Source organism: Melanostigma gelatinosum (genome assembly GCF_949748355.1).
Source record: "Melanostigma gelatinosum genome assembly, chromosome: 19".
Lineage (NCBI taxonomy): Eukaryota > Metazoa > Chordata > Actinopteri > Perciformes > Zoarcidae > Melanostigma > Melanostigma gelatinosum.
In genome coordinates, this window is record NC_136652.1 from 18,657,747 (window position 1) to 18,676,738 (window position 18,992).

Here is an 18,992-nt window from a genome sequence, read left to right on the forward strand (position 1 = left end):
CCCTTATTAATAGTTGGCATCAAAGCGCAAGTTCAAAAAGCACAAACAATTCGTGCTGGAGGTGTTTGATGGCTTTGACACAATTTGAGTGTGTCGGGGAAAAACGTGTCCACCGCCTGTAAACATCAACGCGTCTGCCAAATACACAAACCTTTGCTCGTCTTTCTCAGCTCGAGAATGTACTTTATAAACACAATCCGGCCTGCTTTTGTTGCCTGCCTGTCGGTATGCCCCCCCCCCCCTTCTTTCTCTTGGACTGTCTCATGGTGTGTAAGCACAAGCCAATCCCTCTGAGATGCTTTTCTCGCCTGCGTTTCCAGGTCCCAGCGTGAGCCACCCGCCTTTGGTGGTGAGCCGTGCGCAAAGCCGCGTTCAGTAACTTGATCAAGGGACCGAGGTACAGTCCTCTGAAGCAAAGAGCATTAGAGGCGTGAAAGAACGACTCTGGCAAGTCAACAGCTTTGATATGTAAAAAAAAACCTGCATCTGTTGGCTGGCAGAGGCGACACCATGGAGGAGAGGTCGGGGGAATGGAAGACGTCTGCCTTTAGAGTCGTCACTCTAATAGAATTGCAAACGCCAAATCCCAAGCTGTGACACCCTAATGTTCTTAGACAGACTGAGTTGGCATGGTCCAGGGGCTTGAGAGAGGGAGTGAAGAAAGAGAGAGAAATGGAGGGAGAAAGGAGGTGTAGAGTGGTCTCCTGTCCTAGATACCACTTTCTGTCAGACTCTGAGTTATCGAGCTCTCCTTCCGCCCAGATGCACAGGTTTCTTTTATCCTTCCCTTCTGTTCCTCCTCACATCGTCCGTGACACCTGCCTGATGCAAACCGCACGATTGTCCCCCTGAGCGAGCGACTCGCTATCTGACATACATCAAAAAGACACACCGGGATAAAGAGCTACTGGCCGGGCAAAAGTAATGAGCGGAATTACAGGATTATTCTTTTTAATTAATTTTCCTTCCTGCATCAAGAAGGCCTGCAATGCTGGCCCCTGAGGGCCACTCTAAAGTGAATCACATCAGAGTGATTCACATTAGCCCAACGCCAGCAAATTAATCGTTTGCATTACAGCGGGGCTCACACACCGCATTTGGGGATGAAATTTTCATAACCTTTTTCTATGCAACAACATTGAATTGATCAGCCGCATCAAATCCACACCGGAAAAGGTCAGCGCGTATGTAGGTTGTAAACAGGAGCCTGCACACGGCTGAGACAGAATAATTCATAACTTGGTCAATGACTGAGCTAAACCTATTAGCGGCACACCAGGCCTCTCCTCGCACTGACGACTCTACATTGATTATCATTAATTGTATATTTATGTTCATAAATTATCCCTCAGTTTTAATAACAATATGGTAATGCAGATGGTGCTTAAGTTCATTGTTTGATTGCAGCGACTGTAGCGTGAGGGAAGGAGGGCCTACATTATTCAACACAGGGATTCATTATAAATCAGTTGAATCAGGGTTATCGTTTCATGTTCTGTATATATCAGTTTGACTTCCTAATGAATGCTATTTCCTCTCTCAAGACTTGATATTGCAGCATGTAGTTCTACAAAGTTTATTCTCCCACCAGAAGGCTTTCACACGGAAAACATGTTTCTAAATGGAGCGCAGGTTTATCACATGTTAATCCAGCATTTGACAGAAATACTTTGGATGTATCAAGGAGCGCCGATATAGTAATGTAACTAAGTACATGAACTCAAATTATCTTAAATTGTCTTAATTAATGTTTTCACGATACTGGAATTTCCAACTTTGAAACAATGCCTTGAAAAATATCAACATTCTTAGAGAACATAACACCACGAGGGCATAACATCTTAAATCCTCATTAAAAGAAAAATACAACACCTGCAGGTTATGTTGGTGTGAGGGCAGAATTAAGAAGGTATAACGATGAAGAACTTTCTGTTCTTGTACATAATGTAATCATAGACACACAATTGTATAGATATGAACGGTGATGACACAGCAAAAAAACACCAACATACAAGAAAATCTGATCAAACTCAGTTCAATCACAGACAATGTATGAAAAAGTACTTTTTCATTCAAGTATTTCATTTTTATTTACTCTGGAGCAGAGAAAATAGGCTTTACTAAGTGGTTATTTACTTACATATGGAAGACATGCTGCATCGTGACATCCACCGTTGGAGATGTGAAATGAGAAATGGCCCAGCTCTACTTCAAGTACATTTTGCAGATGATAGATCTGTAGATGTATTTGATTTGTAACGCAGGACTTTTACATGGACTATTTTGATAGAATCGTTGTATTGGTGCTTTTATGTAACTCAAAGGTGTGACGATGAGCCAGCAGGGAAAACGTTGTGTTGCTCTCAGGAGAAAAGGGATGAAAGACAAACCAAAAGAAGATGTAATCATATAGAAGGAAAGCAGTGCCACAAACAGACTTCATGTGCACATTCAGACTCTACAGTACAGTCCACTCTCGCCGGTTTGCCCACAGGAGTTGCGTGTCCTTCTCTTGACGCACTCACCCGAAGCACATGGAAGACAGATCGAACCAATTCTGACTGAAGGCGAAGTTCATTGAAAAGCAGTCAAGCGGTAATTCAGAAATGCAGGCGCACACATGCACACAAATTCACCTCAGCCTTGCACACATGCTCGAAAACACACATGCGTACATCCCCCACGCATATCTGTGTCTTTGTTCCGTCCGCCTCCCTGTTGATACATTGACCGTGAGGAAAAGGCCTCCGTGCTCCCCAATGTTGTTTTTCTCAACATTACTGTCAAAGTATCCACCGGTGACTGATGATGGATTCCATCTCAGCCAGTGCGCAGGGTTTTCCCTGTGACTTGCAGCAACTCCGAGCCCTCGCCGCCCTGGCCGCTACACTGAGCATGGCGAGCGCTGCTCGGGGAATATCACGCAGGACCTTTTCGCTCCCGTCTCCTCATGTTCGCTGAGCAGCTGTTTCACAGGAGAAACACAGGGGGAGATGAGGCGTGTGCCCTTGTTTTAAAGGATGTTTTGGTTATATAACAGATTATTTTTTTTTATTTTTTTTTGCTGCAGACCCAAACCTTGTCTTCATTTGTCTTTCTGTGTCAATGGAAATGCACTTCCTGCAATTTGTTGTAGTGCCACTCAGGGAGGCTGTGGAGCTGTGGCTGTGATTCAACGCCGCACACAGACCTACAATTTGAATGTGATGCGTAGAGATTCAGACCCCTCTTTTGGAGTCAGAAATAAGCCATTTGGGTAAAAGCCCAGGCAAGGCTCATTGCCGCTTCATTCAGCGGAGATGAAAGCCGCTTTACTCTCCACCTTGTGAACAGCGTCAGGTGAGGGAGGCCAACTGTGTTTGCGAACTTTCTTTTGTCCATTTCCTTTTCAGTCCAAACCTTTTGGAATATTTGTGTTTACTTTTTCTGTCATCCCGTGTGTTATGATTGATTATTGCTCACATTCCAGACAGTCATTATCCGATCTAAAGATTGGTGATTAATCACGGTCGCTGCTGTGTGAATTCCAAATTGGTGTGTGTGATAAAAAGCATAGAGGGCGAGAAAGTAAAATCCCACTTTGGATTGTAGATGTGTTGGTGTGTTATTTTGCTTACAGTATAATGTTTTACAGCCCACATTTCCCAGTGCATCTCTCTGGCCGGGAGGACCTGCCCTGCTCTACGGCCTGGGCTGAGTTCGGAGTTGCGCGACAGAACAAAAACTAAATAAAAGTTACTGCTCGAAAGCTACTCGAAAACAGAAAAAATAAGTTCTGGCAAAACAGACGATTGAGCTCGTGAGTCGTGTGGCCCCAGTGAAGCAATTTCCCCACATGTTAATAAACTTGTGATAACATCGATGTTGCGATTACGTCGGTCATCTTGCAAGAAAATATATTTGTGAATATCTGTAGAGCGCATAGGACCCTACTCTGCCTCTGATTGGCTGACCCTGCCTAAACCTAACCAATCCAACCGAGAAATGCAATAAGTACGAGCCAATAGCGGCCAAGTGTTGACATTTGGACAGCCACAACTTCGATGGCCACAATATATATATACATAAACAAACAAAACATAAACAAAAATAAATATCAATAAAGGAGGGCGAGAGAGTAGGAGGGAAGAGGAGAAAAAAGAAACTAAAAAGTGCATATATACAAAAGAAGGGGAAAAAAAGAAGAAGAAAAAAGATCGAACAGAATAATAACAACAATTCAAGTAGAAGTAATAATACATCAGTAGAAGTAATTATAAATTGGCCACAATATTCTGACGCATAAAAATGTCAGGTATGGCTGGAAGGCAGAGAAGGGCAGGTCATGCCTTCACTCGAGCATGATTTGTAATTAAGCGTATGGAGCAAACTATTTATTTTGATAACTTTTGCATTTGTCAACCGAAACAAAAACGGTGGGGGTGGTGGGCAAGTAAAGTACTCTGTGCGTGCCTGTTCATCGTGTAACACCAGTAACAGACTAGCACGGCTAGCCCACTTGTGACATTAAAGTATCTTGTAATTGTTTTTAAAAATGGCAGATTAATGGCTGATTAAAGTTGTAAATAATGCCATTAATGGTATTATCAAATGACACGATGTAAATCTTAATAAACTGTTCCTTTAATTGCATATCCTATCAAGTTCGGAAGGCTCAGTAATTCGATTATATTACCGTGTGTGAATAATGTCGGGAATTATGTTGCAGATTACAGTTTCAATCAGGTAATCAGTGATCTGTAACATATTACATTTAAAAAAAAGTACCATCCCCGGCCCTGGCTATAGCCTGCCTCTCCTTTAATGAGTCTGGGAATATGCAAATTTCAGGCAATTAAGGGGCTTTGTGTCATTCTGTCTCTTCCCCTCAGCATTCACTGTTGTTTTTCAAACCCCGCCGTGACTTTTGTCAAGCATCTGTATGGGCATATCAAGAGCAAAGATGCTTAAGATGGGGAAATTATTCATAACCATTTCGGTGCTGGCACACACAAGCACTTGCTACTGTTTTGTCCTCACAAACACACGCGTTTAACACACATTTAACGTGAGCCTAAATATAGAATCATGCATATTGTACCTTGCAGAGGAAGGGTCCGGGTTGCTTCGAGGTCATATTCAGCCCCTTCACTTTTCTCTGTGTCGCCATGGCTAAATAATTCACCACCCGGTTGTCTGTGTGGGGGACGAGGTGAAGCCTGTCAGATACTCAAATAAGTTATTAATTTTCAATTTTGAGAGCTGGAGGTGCACTTCATCATCCTGTTACCAATTTTCCGTGAAGCGTGACTGATTTCATTCAGAACATTGTTCTAGTTTTCATGCAAAATTGATCTCCCTGCACCCATTGCAGCTCCACCCACGATTGTTTGCACTTGCTGTTGCTCATTTATTGCGGAGGCATTTTGACTTTGCAGCGGTGATTGTTTCGAGTTTCAATCTCGCCTTTTTCCTCCTCCGGCTCACCGCTCCCATTCATGTCAAAATAGTCGACTGTCCTCGAAAGTATTTCTCTTCCTTTCTGTCAGTGCATGATTTGTTGGTTGCCGTTGAAAAAGCTTCTGTTTTCTCTCCAGTTATGTGCTTCTTAGGTCTTCGGCGAGCTTCGAGAAAATTCCTCAGAGCCATTTTCCTTTTTTCCACACTTCTGTAACATGTCCTTGTATTTGTGTTTGTTTTTCTACATCTCATACCTAACTATTCCGACTGTCTTTTCTGTCTTCCAGATATTTTTTCTCTCTAAATATCTCTGGAAGTCAGAGACAACCTATCTGACCAGGAGGTCCCTCACCCGAATAATTTCTCTTCTGTCTTTACCCTCTTTATCGTATTTCTTCATATTTCCCCTGTACTAACTTGCACTATCATTTTCAGTCCCTGTGAAACGTTGGCTGAACTCATCTGAGTCCTTCTGTCTCCCACTCAGACCCTCCGACGGTGGAGCCGGTTTACATGGAGATGCGTCAGGGCCTTGGGAGGCCTGTGGTGATGACCTGCAGGGTGCTGCGAGCGCACCCTTCCCGTGTGCTGCGATTCGAGTGGCTCCTATCAAACCGGCTGCTCCACGCCGGAGCCTTTGACGCCCAAAGAGACGAGACGGAGTACACCATCCGCGGCCTGAATCGAGACGGCTGGGGGGAGTACACCTGCAATGTCATCAACGAGGCGGGAGCAGGCAAATGCACCTTCCAGGTTACAGGTAAAGAGTGCTTGATTTAAACTTTGCTTTTTTTTAACAATGGGCCCCTGAATCCAGACAAAGGTAGACAAAAGCCGTTGATTTTACCGGCTGATTTTACCCACAGGCGTTGTCTGGGCTAGGTGTTGTTCGTGTTTTTGTCAGGCAAGAACCAAGCCGGCAACGTCCTAAAACCAAGATGGCGACGGCCAAAATGCCTAACTTGGGTGACGTCATGGCGACTTCATCCGCTTTTTATATACACTCTGTGTGACACTTTCTTGCATTACTTTCGTTTTTGGAATTTTGGAAAACACCACACTCCAAACTCTTTAAATGCAAAGTGCAGCTCTTACTACAGCACCACGTACACCGCTTGAACATGTGGCGAAATCCAAAGTTACCTGGTTACTTTGTGCCGAGGCACAGTCGCTAAGCTGCAATAGCACAGATGCTGTTCAATGATTTCATGTCACATGGACAAACACAAACCAATGTTACAGTAACTCCGTCAGTGTGCCCTCCAGCTGGTAGTTCAATTGTTCGTCTTGAACTTTTTGGACAGCTGAAATTGGCTCCTCAAACATAACAATCCTTGTCACGCTGTGTTTTAGTGGCACAGATGTGTCCGCGCGGGATAGACAATTCATTTAAGAGACGAGTGAAAGAAAAGATGATAATAGATTGTCAGTTTGAACAGGACATGTCAATCATGTCGGCTCGCTCTCTTTCCCGCGCAGTAAAGCTGTTCTTTCAGATAATACACACTTACTTTCTGCTATTTTTCATTAGATTGCCCATTGTTGTTATGACAGGACCAAATTAGTTTGGCCATGTTGAGTGACCGCAGGAACTCCGGCCAAGGTTTCAATCTCCCAGACCTCCCATTAGAGACCCGAGCTGCAGGGTCACAGGAGGAGTATTTGTCACTTTGATCCTCTGCCATTTAGGTTGCTCTCCTCTTAGGTTACTGTCTGTTTCTCTCCATCTATTGCCATCTTCTAGTCGTACCTTTCCTGCTGCATTTTTCTATCTCTTCTCTCGCTGTTTCTTTCTCTCTTTGTCCCCTCCCTTTCCTCCCCCACTGCATGTCATAAATCAGTCCTCCCTGGTAGAGAGGTGACACAGAAGCAGATAGTCCCCTCCAGCCAGTTGTTTTTCTCAACAGGGCTGGGGTTTCGCCTGTTATTGCTCATGTCCCCTCCCTCCCTCTTCTTACCTGCAATTCCCTTTCATCCTCCATCCCTCCTTCCCTTTCTCCCCCACCACCGCTCCATTCTTCCCGCCAATGCTCCAGATTCTCACCATCTGGATTCAGTGGTTGCCAAAGGTATGGAGGCTCTTTTAGTAACCCCCTGAGTGCGGGAGCATGGTGCAGAAAATCCACTTTTGTTCCTCCCATCATCCATGAAAGCTCTAATCCTTAAAGATTTGCTTTAAAATGTCATCCTGAAATTCAACAGCCACAAAATGAGATCAACGCTCTTCTGTAGTGTGGCTGGAATAAATAATCTACTGGAGAGAACATCGGCTCCTCTAAGACTTGTGAGCCCATCTCAAGATGAAGCTCATTAAATATTTGTTATGGCTCATGCAGTTAGGTAGTATCTTGGGTTGCTCACTTTACCGAGTGAAGAAAGGTACACCTCAGCGGATGTTCCCTCGCCGCTCTCTGCCTGGCTTCCTATTGCGCTGTGTTGATGTGAAACATACACATCAGTCAGGAGCTTTGGCCTGAGGATACTGTGGCTCGATTTTACATCACCGATCCAGTCGACATGCTTTGCACTACGCACACATTGCCTCGCCGACGGAAACATGCAAACTCACCAGACGTGAGGCCATTCTTTGGCTTATGTAAACGGTGTCGCCTCGAAAAGTGTATTGTGCCAGGGGAGCGTGTGTGCATGTGCATGGATGCCCATGTGCCAAGTCATTGGGACATCTGTGGAAACAGCGAGTCGGCTGTAATAGCCAAGTTGGCCATTAAATTGTGCCAGGGGAGAGACCCCTCAGAGGGATGTAATGTGTACCATTGAGCTTTGGCTCAGGCTCTCTGTCATGGGAACCCTGACTTTTCAGCAAATGCTGGAATCCTGCTCTTCTGAAGAGCTAGATTTAGAAGATAAAGAAAATAAGTATTTCACCGTTGAGACCTTCACGCTGCTTTTCTTTGACTCTGACTTCATTCTAGTCCGATGCAGCTGATGGTTTATGCACCAGTCTGCATTGACTGTACATCCGGCCCTCCGGCTACAAATGTGTACTGATGAAGCGGTAATGTGGTAAAACCCAAGTCACAGAATACACAGACCTAAAAATGTAAAGTTATATTCTGTCAATTTAGTACTGAGCTTCATAAAGTCGGGGGACTTGCAAGAAACAGATTTTTTAAAAAGGGGTTCTTTCAAAATGGAAGCGGCAGAGACTGAGATACTTTTAGCCCAAAGTATGAGCTACACTCTTAAAACCTTTGGTCCTACATCTCCCACAATGCAACTCAAAAGTGTCCTTCACTAGACCCGCTCTATCTTCTAACACTTCTTTCAAACCTCCGGTATACACCGCAGGTTTTCAAGCCCAAGCTGTGATAACATCATCATTCGGATCATCGAATTAAAAATGTATATTCATGAAAAGTTGTTGCTTCGGGGATGGAGCAAAACTCTGATGTCCGAGGGCAATCGAATGCAACACCCCTAGACTCCACAGTTTGGTACCAGGAGTCGCGAGAGGTGTAACACACCAATCAACTGCCGCTAGCTGTCCGTGCCATGCAGCCAGGCAACAACACCGGTAGCTTTCTATGCAGTCTCTCCTGGTCGCACACAACAACTGCTGATGGATTTGTTTTTCCCTGCTAAATGTGTGTGTAGGGTTGCCAACTCCCACTAGTAGAAAATACAGAATGGGCCCAGTTGGACAGCAGTGGCCGGTTGTTTTGTGGAAGCGTGTTTTGTTTAGTAGGCCTAATAGTAACTCCTGTTTGATTGCGTGAGGGACGGATTAAACCTGAATAAACACAAATATTGACTGGTGTCTGCAGCTGCCAACGTCTCTGAAACTGCTCATTTGCAGACAAACATCCACATTTTAGTCATCAGTCATCAGTGCGTCATACATAAGCACCCAGGCACAAAAACCACTTGCTCCAAGCCCCAAACAAAAGCCAAGTCAAGAATGAAGTTACAGGTCATTCAAAGCTCAGTACCAGAGTGTCAAATGTATTGCATTCGTTTAGATTTATTACAAAATGAATAAAATGTTATAAAGACCAATAAAAACACATGTAATGACTGAATATGTTCTGGCTACATTTAAAGCTAATGGAGTGAAGCCACTCATTAAGGTCTCCATACCACCCTCTTCCCACCCCTGAATATTTCTCTAGATCGACCACTGCAGCTGAGTAGGACCGACCATGAAGCATGGGTAAAATCAGTGACGTGTCCCTTTTAAGGCGGTGCATTTCTCGAATCAGTTCAAAACTAAAATGTATGGCGAGTCTACACTTCTCCCTCCTTTCGTTGAACAGTCTCCCAAACAATGTGTCCTGCAGTTTTGCTGGAAAATCACAAAGAAAGGTTCCTCATTTTTCCCACATTTAAGTCCTCTTTCTGGCATTCTGTCATGAATTACAAGAGAAGAGCGTGTCAATTCTCAGGGACGATGTTCAGAGAGTCATTGTTTGGATATTGCGAGTTTGCTCGTGAAATTAATTCAGATTGTGCTCTGTGATGTGCTCATCTGGTCCCAGTTTCCCTTTTTATTGCAGCCATTGTTCCTAATGATGCAGAAAACACATTGTGGAACATGGTGCCCAAAGTTGGCTGCAATGGGTTATCTGCATATGTTTCATGTTTTAGAATTGAATCTATTGTACTGTGACTAACACACACACACACACACACACACATACTCACTATCTTGTTTCTGTTCTACATTCGTCTATTTGATTATTTGATCCATCGTCTGTTAAGAGTAATGATTTTGTCATCTTGATTTATTTGTTGGCTCTTTGAGGTGTGTTTTAAATCGGCCTCTTGGGCTTTTTTGAGCTTCAATCTAGTAGTACGATCTGACCTTTTTTAGCGTCTGTGTGTGTGTGTGTGTGTGTATCATTTTTCATATCTTCAAGCAAAAGAAAAAAACTGAATTGATTTTACCTTCAAACCTGCAAGTTTCTTTATCTCAGGGGTTTATAAACCTTATCAGTGTTGGTCTCCGATGAACAATTGCGAGTTCCAGACGTGGTTTTTATTAACTCAGCTATCTGCCTTCATAGTCGGTGCCACGTTCACCTGAGGTGAACTTCACCCCGGCTGTAGATGGTGGATGATGTTGAATACTTTCCGCGGCTCACACAGACACACGGACATTGATCGATCCTGTGTGATGACCGACTTTACGAGGACGGACGGAATCTGTTCGGCCGTCTTTCTCTCTTTTTCTAACTATTTTTTTTTTCTGACCTATTTTTTTTTCTTTTATGTCGATACCACAAGGTTAGTCATTAGAGCAGCCTCCCATTGAAAGTCACCAAGAAGGATTGAATCAGAAGTCACAGTGGGTCACGACAAGCGAGATGTAATCCCAGTGAATACGATCAACGAATAGAAATCTTTCTGGCTGTTTTTTTTGTTCAAGTGGATTAGGAGAGGAGGGAGGAAGTTGAGGAAGAATAAGTCAGGGGGGGAAGTGACTCATTTCAAGTTCAATGCCATTTCCCTTAAAAAAAAACAATAGCCACAGAGAGATTTCACTTTCTATCCCAGAAGGACACAAGCAGGCAATTACCACCAAGTCTTTTAATGTCTCTAATGTCTTTTCCCTACAGTCAGTTAGCTATTCATGCGGTGGTGTTGGGTTGGTCTCGGCCAGCTGTTCATCCATATGTAAGCGTCATTTCTGCCACAAAAGCCTACATCGCACATCAGCCCTGCACCGTATAGCACCGCTTAGCATATGGTGGTGTTTTCATGTTCATATACCCTTAAAAAATGAAAAGGAAGTCTGCAAACAAGGTCAACGTCTTGCCTGAAGGCTTTCTACTGAGCTGTTATGAATAATCGCATTGGTCTGCTGCTATGAACAGGATTCTAAAGTAAATCAATTAAGCCGTCCGTACTTAGTGTTTGATGCCTCCCACCCAGGCATATCGGTTTCAAGTGGTGTAAGAGGGTTCGGTCATGTGCTTCGCCACTAGTAATGTATGATTAATGATTGAGGGCCTTCATCACATTAGATTGTCTGTTTTGAGTAAAAGGCCACAATTGGTTAAAGTTTGTGACAATGTCTCTGCTATTGTTGTCCGAGAACATTACTTTTAAAAGGTTTCTCCTCAAAAGCCAATTGATGTTGTAGATTAGTACAAAGCCCTTTGGCTAAATGAATAAAGGGAATGAATGCAATCCTTTCAGTCATGTGTTCCTGAAGCAGAGTCTGCCTGAATCTTTAAAGAGATATGATGAAAACATACAATAATATGAGTCAGTTTAATTAACCTTTTGTGCCTTTGCTCCGCTGCGAAGAGCAGCCTTTCACTATCAGCCTTATTATACAGAATGAACTGCATGAAGAACACTGACGGTACTTGCCTGGCTGGCTTATGGAACATATACTGTACAGTGTGCTGTAAACACAGCTGGCTCAATCCAGTGAAACGCTGCCAAGCGGAGAGCACTCAGTAATTATCCTTGTCTTTTCTTTTTTGTTGGAAAATATGTTTTTCTAGCATTTCAGTGAGCCATGTAGAGATAGTTTATTTTACAGCATCTATAGCTACAAAACAGAAAGCTTCAACTTGCAGTAGACGTCTCAACCTTGTGAGATGCATTTCTTATCTCAGACTATCTCTTATCTCTATAAAAACATTTAAAAAAATACATTACAGCGGTAATTTCTCTCTCATCTGGCTGATAAATCCTTTCCCTCGGATTGTGATATTGTATTTTTAACAGCTTTATCCATGTAAAGGCAAAGCGATCACCAGTGTGCTGCCCAAAGAATCATGAAACTGATTTATTTTCTAAAATGCAGAACAAAATGCCCTCGGAGTTGATTTTGACTTATTGTTATGAGAATTGATCAAACCAGTCAGAGCCTGACCGAAACTCTTACAAAGGCACCTCGCTGCTTTTGATTTGTTTAAACGTGAATGATTAAATATGTGCATGCGTTTGCTACTTAACTTGGGTAAAAGGCACTCAAAGAAATGATGAAATATGCCAGTGTGTTGTGGATTATGTGTTCTGCTACTTAACTATTCAGCATGTTTGCCCCATATTGTTTTCCTCGTCGTGGAATTCATCTCAAGAAGATGCATACTCTCGTCATTTTGCATCAGTTATTGCTAATGTTGCATGATTATACAGCTGAGTGAACACTTGTTTTTTTCTCAAGCAGCACTATTTAGGATTTGTTGGGAAAATATATCCAGCTGTAGATTAATACACTTCTGGTGTGTTGGTGAGTATTCATGACAGCAGGGTGGAAACAAACAACGCTCATGTTCATTGTAATGCAGTGTCTCATTGATGTGTTTTTCAGCAACAATGGAGACTGAGTAGCTATACAGATAGTTGGATCAGTTAATTGTTGGTTTTGGTCTTTTCATGGGATTTAGTTTGTTTATCACCAGGCTGGTCGCATCAGAGGCTCAGAGACCTCTCTGAGTTTGCGAGCTTAATAACTAGCTTGCTGACTCGGCTAACTCAGTCACGAACAGCACAAAAGGTCCACTCAGTTTATTCAAAGGGCACATTTGCACCATTGATGCATGTTCCATAACTGTTTGCAAACCTCGCCTTCGCTATGGAAATGCCGATGCTGCAGCGCAACTGCCACGATAAAATGTGCTTCCTCTATTTTGTCCGGCTCCGCGCTTAAACTTCAGCACCGTCAAGACGCTTTGCTATTAGTCAACAAAGGCACAAATTTCAGAATTCACCAAAGTTGAACTCCACAAGAAGCATTTGTAGGGATTTACTTTGCTCTTACAAGCAAATCCACTAATTGCGGTGACGGCCTCTTATCATTCTTATAATGTCTCCAGAAAGACAGATAATCCTTTGAACTCAGAACCTTCACAAACTCCAGAGTCACAGTTTATTTCCTCCCCTGAGTGTCATAAGTCAAATTTAAAATCAAAGAAAACGAAATGGCTCAAGGATCTCTTCACACAAAGGAGTCTACAGGCAGATCCTCAGGAGACCTCTAAAATGTTTAGGGAAATAATGCTATTATAATTCATCAATGACATAAACTAACTTGACAGGTTTATGCAATTGCCTGACATACATCAACTACTTGCTGCATCTCCACTCGGGGACATCAAATCCCAGTCCTGCTTTTGTTTGAGCTAACAATGGCTGCTCCACCGTCTTATCCGTGGCTGTTGAAAATCATCTGCCTTGGGTATTGTCATCCTTCAATAAACAAGCCCAAATAGCAGAGGGGCAAACACAACAAGCTGACATTCAGGTGAATTACTATTACGCCTGGAAGGTCATCCTGTAAGCTTGTTTCTAGATCTTGATTAAAGTACAATGTTCTGCCAGCTCCCATACTTCAGCTGTCAGAAAATCAGCTCGCAGGCTGTGACTGGAAAGCCGAAAATCTTGAAAGATGTATTCAGTCCGTGCCGCCGCGGCTGTCGCAAAATAAATCCTCCCAGATTCCAACCAAGCAAAGCGTGCTGTTGAAAGAGAAGCATCTCGAGGATCTCGAGGTAGTCCACTTCCAACTGGATGAAATGATTTTCCCTGAGGAGGTCATTTGAGTGTAATGTTGAATGGGACGGACACTTTGCTGCATCGAGGAGACGTACTCCAATCTGGTACACGCTTTGAGTCAACGCCGTGAAAGACCACGGCAGTATGTCACGTGACATGAGATGAAACTTGAATGATCCTTTGGGGAAAATTGGGTCACGGCAGCCTACGAGGAATATCCTATACTGTAGAGTAGAATAGAAATAGAACAAACAGAACATGATGAAAGATACTGTACATCTTTGTCATGCTAATTCAGACGTCCTTTTTTGGCTTGAAAGAAGTGTCTCTAGGTTAACAAATTAAACATTTACGAGTTTACATTTTGACATGAAAATAGGCATTAAAGAAAGCCTGCAGGGTGCAAAAGAAACCACCGCAGCAGGGCAGGGTTCAGTAACGGTACAAATGCAGGCTAAGAATTGAGATCTCATAATAATCATCATCATAATAATAAGAGCAATTATAACTTGACAACGTTCAAGGATTACAGTTAGAATTCTCACCAATTTCACAAAATAATAACACATGCTGTGATATCGTCCCGCTTCCGAAGGCCTTTTAATGTCCAGGACTTGCTTTCTCACATGGTGTCTGCACGTCCATGTAGACACACAACTGTAGAGATATCTCAGCCTCTGCTGCTTCTTTTATATACATATTTCTGTAACAGGTACCTTTATGGAAGGGCAATACTACTACTATTACTTGTACTATAATTTCAATAGCCCTTTAATTCAGTTCTGGGATGTTTATAGGTACGTGAATTGCAGGGGCCCTTAGATTCCACTCTATGATTTTTAGACATTTTGTTGCTCGTCCTAAGTGAGCTTATGAATCTGCTTTTTCTCTCCAGGCAAGGCCTACCCTCCAGAGTTCTACTACGATACCTACAGCCCTCTGTGGCAGAACAGGCCCAGAGTCTACGGCTTCAAGCTCCAGTGGACCCAGATGAACCCCAACGCTGTGGACCGCATCGTCGCCTACAGACTCGGCATCAGACAGGTAGGAACGCCGAGCGCTCAGCCTCCTGCCTGCCTGTTTCTTCTCTTTTTCTCAGTGTAACCTATGCATGCATCATTCAAATGCTGCTTGCACTGAAAGGTGTTATTCAGTCCCACAGAAATCGGTTCTCGGGAGCTTCTGTTACAGCCAGAACATGAGTTTCTAAAGCCAGAAATGTTGGCTCCTGGTACAATAATCGCTGAGTCATTGGTATTGGTCAGCCTCTTTTTGACCCTTCTCAGATGAATTCGAGTCGTTTTGTGCCACCTAAAAACCTCTCTTATAGCCAATATAAGATGGAAGTGTTTGCACAGCTTGCTTGTTGTCTTTCACTTGACAGCTCCACATCGTACGCCTCGATTCATTGACTGTCTTATTCTGCAGTTTTTGAGGACGTGAATGAGCCTCTGCGGGCCGGGCAGGACGACTAAGAATCTGTCAGTGGCGGTCGTTTGAACGAGTTCTGTGGTTTCCACGAATTGCTTCTGTTTTTGCTCTCCATCAGAGGCTCAGTCAGACGAGTGGAAGGGAACCCCGCAGAGAGAGAGCGAGAGAGAGCAGGCAGAGCTCCTCTTTGCCCTGCTTCTCAAGTAAACTCCACAGATGACAGGCTGGTAGCATTGATGGATGACATGGTGACGTTTTCTCTCGTTGGCAATCAATGTGTACCTTCCTCGCTCTCCTCATGGCAGAGTGGCGCACACTTTGTCTTTATAGATATTTTTTTTTTATCATTTACACCAGCAGGTGTGGCACCCTCTTCAGTTTACATTTGAAAACAGTGAACTAGCTCCATTAACACGACAGATGTTTGGGTTAACATGGCATCGCAGAGCTGAGCCGCCATGCAGGAGCCTGTTTGGAAAAAAATAGAAGATACATCAGAGAAAAGTAGTACATGCTGCAATGCAAAATCCATCTCAGTTCTGCTCTGAATTAGCGAGCATACCCTGACAGTTGTGTTTTCAATGAATAATATAATTTCATGTTTGTTTCACACGACACCCTCAAGGGATTGAAGCTTGAAAACACATTCTAAGCCAGTTATGTTTGCGTAGCGCAATGATTTTTCTGTCAACGATGGTAGTCGGTCTGTTTGGTAATAAATGATCTTCCGCGGAGCCCATGGTTGCGCTTGGCAGGCGTTTCTCTGAAAATTTGCCAGGAATATACATTTGCTTTTCCTATTTTCAACTGCAGTTTTCTTTTTTTAACTGATTATAATGTCTGCTTCTGTGCTTGAACATTTCGACCTCTCTGCACTTGTTTATTAAAAAAGGGAACATCATTACCACAATCTGTGTTAGCAGACAATCATTGTTTGGGCAAATTAATTTTTGTTCCACCTTCTTGCCTTGATATCTCAAGAGGGTACATTGTGTGACCATTATTTCCTTCCTCCGAGGCATAACAACCAATCTTCTGTTGTTTTAAATGAAAGGGATTATTTGCCTTCAGGAAAATTCACTGACTTAGTCCTGGGCTTTGCTACACAGTAGACCCTCTGTGATTGATTGAGTCCCAGCTTAGAGTATTGATTCAGACTGATAACAGGATTTTTGTTCTGCCTTTTGGTAATGAAGAGTTGCAGCATGAAAGAAGCAAACAAAAAGTAAACGCAGTGAGCAAGAGGGACTGAGTGAGAGGAAGAGAGAAATGAGTAGGAGGAGATGCTCCCTGTGTAAATACAGAGATACAGAGATACCCTCAGACTGAACGTGAAAGAGTGGTGCAGTAAGGAGAGCTTCGGCACGTGGACTACACCACTTCCATCGAGATAGAGAGATAGACAGACAGACAGACAGACAGACAGACAGACAGACAGACAGACAGACAGACAGACAGACAGACAGACAGACAGACAGACAGACAGACAGACAGACAGGTACTTTATTCATCCCCAGGGGGACATTTGTATGTTACAGCAGCAAGACACACCAAAAAGCAAAGTAACAGAGTAACCAAAATATTAAGTATTAAAAAATGCACAATATCTACAATAGAATAACAGAGTATGACAAATTAAATATCAGAATATAGAATATATAAGATAAAACAAAAATGCACAGTATATACAAAGAAATATAATCGTGTTAAATGATCTGCCTCGGTGAAAAACAGGAGTGCAAAAATAAAAAATTAACCCCAGCAAACAACAGTTTAGCGGTGTGTAGTTATGTGGATTTATAGATGGATTTATCTATTTATAGATCCAGCAGCAGCTCCCCTGCCATTCCCTGAGAATTGTTATCATTTTCTCGTTTGAATTAATGCTTCGAGCCGGTACACCGTATGTCTCTGAAAGGGATTGCTTTGTGTTATCGTCCGGCCCTCCCGTGAGAGAGAGAGTCTGGCTGAAGGGGAAATGGGAAAGAAGGTCTCGCTAAAAGGCATTGAAAGGGTGAGAATCACAAAACACAAATCACCGCACCTGTCAAGGATGCAATGGTGAAGGTTTGACATCCGGCCTTGTTTTGACGCTACAGTCGGCTACTTCAAAGCCTCCTCGGCTGTCCAGACGCTCGATTGCCCGTCTCCAACCCCGTCTTCGACCTACGTCTTGCCATCTTGGAACTGCTTCTTCCGTCTCTTCCTCCCCCTCTTCCTCCTCCTCCTTCGTCTTTTTCAATTGATCTGTCAAGTCAGGGTGTGCAGGCGGATCAATAGCAGCCATATATTTGACAGGCAGGCAATCTACAGTAGATCAGCCTTCTTCAAACAACACACCGCCACTGTGATTATTCCTGTCTTACTTTCGGCTCCTGTAATCGATCCTGCTGTGATTTTTCAAGTTGCAGCCGTCAAATTATTTTGAATCAATGTGGCACTCTGCCTCTGTGGGGAAACGTTTGGAGAATGAAAGGTAATGGGATGTAAACAGAAACCTTATTTCAGCGCAGACGCGGGGATTCAGTGATCCTCAATGGGAATCAGAACAAAGGTACAACAATCCATAACCCAGTGAGGACTACAGATGAAAAATAGCCTTTTGGCTAACTCTGGCACATTTGCAGAAATGTTTTCATGAATGTGCACTGTCCCGTTCAAATAAACCAATAAATACATAAAGTGAGCATGTGTATGATTCGAAACGTCTGAAAATGTAAATGTTTCTCTCAATCAACATCTCAAACTCGATTTGATTTGCATATTTAAATATATTTCACTTTTGATGTCAGAAGAATTTTTATATTTGCTTCCCTTTTTTGTTGTTTTTTGGAGTTTCAGTGAGTGTTTGCCAAGACTAGCATTTAAGGCCTCCATCTCCCTGGAGCTTTAGGACACACACACACACACACACTAGTCCCCCTAATTGACATTATTTTCCCAATTAAATGTTCTTGTTTTTTAAACACCACGCAAGCAATGTGATGTGGGAATTTGGGAACAACAATGAAGTAAGACACAAACCCCAAGACATTGTCAGAGTACATTGACAGGATGCTCTCATTATGAAGTGCCATTAAATCCATTTGAACTTAAATATATATTGTACTGAGACCTACACTATACCATTGTTTTTTTGAGTAGTAAGAGCATTGTGTTAATTTTGTAAAGTAACAAAACTAAGATACGCTGTATGTGAATAAATGATCCAGTAATTGTGAAATGGTGAATGGTGCAGCTGATATCAATCAGCTAATGCAAGCGCAACTTCAGCGCTCTGCCTGAACTAAAGCTTTGCTCTGGACCTAAGTAGATGTCATGATGTCGAGCATGAGCATTCAGTTATATGTGAGATTGAGTTTTGGAAACACATTCTTTAGGAAAGGTGCATGAAATGTTCTTTAAAAGGTTCTCCATGTGCGAAACACAGATTGATCAGTATTAGTTGTTTTAATATACACACGACTGCCTAACGCTGCAGACACACAAAGGTAGCCCGTCTTCAGCATCTGCAAACATTAGTCAGCAATCTGCAGACATTAGCTAGACTGCCAAATAATTAATGTATCTGTGTGTGTCTATTCGGAGACCACTGGGCAAAGAAGTTATTTTCAACTCTTCTATTTCAATATCAAATGTTCTTGAAATGA

General features: G+C 42.9%; 1 protein-coding gene across 1 annotated transcript in view; it reads left to right on the forward strand.

The window, feature by feature from the left end:
- LOC306793728 (MAM domain-containing glycosylphosphatidylinositol anchor protein 2) overlaps positions 1-18,992 on the forward strand; it is a gene marked incomplete at its 5' end in the record, with an annotated part of 143,783 nt that overhangs the window by 104,355 nt on the left and 20,436 nt on the right. The window contains 2 exons of the mRNA XM_079291464.1: positions 5,927-6,199; positions 14,807-14,955. Of these exons, the coding sequence (XP_079147590.1) occupies positions 5,927-6,199; positions 14,807-14,955 (422 nt within the window). The remainder of the gene's footprint in view (positions 1-5,926; positions 6,200-14,806; positions 14,956-18,992) is intronic.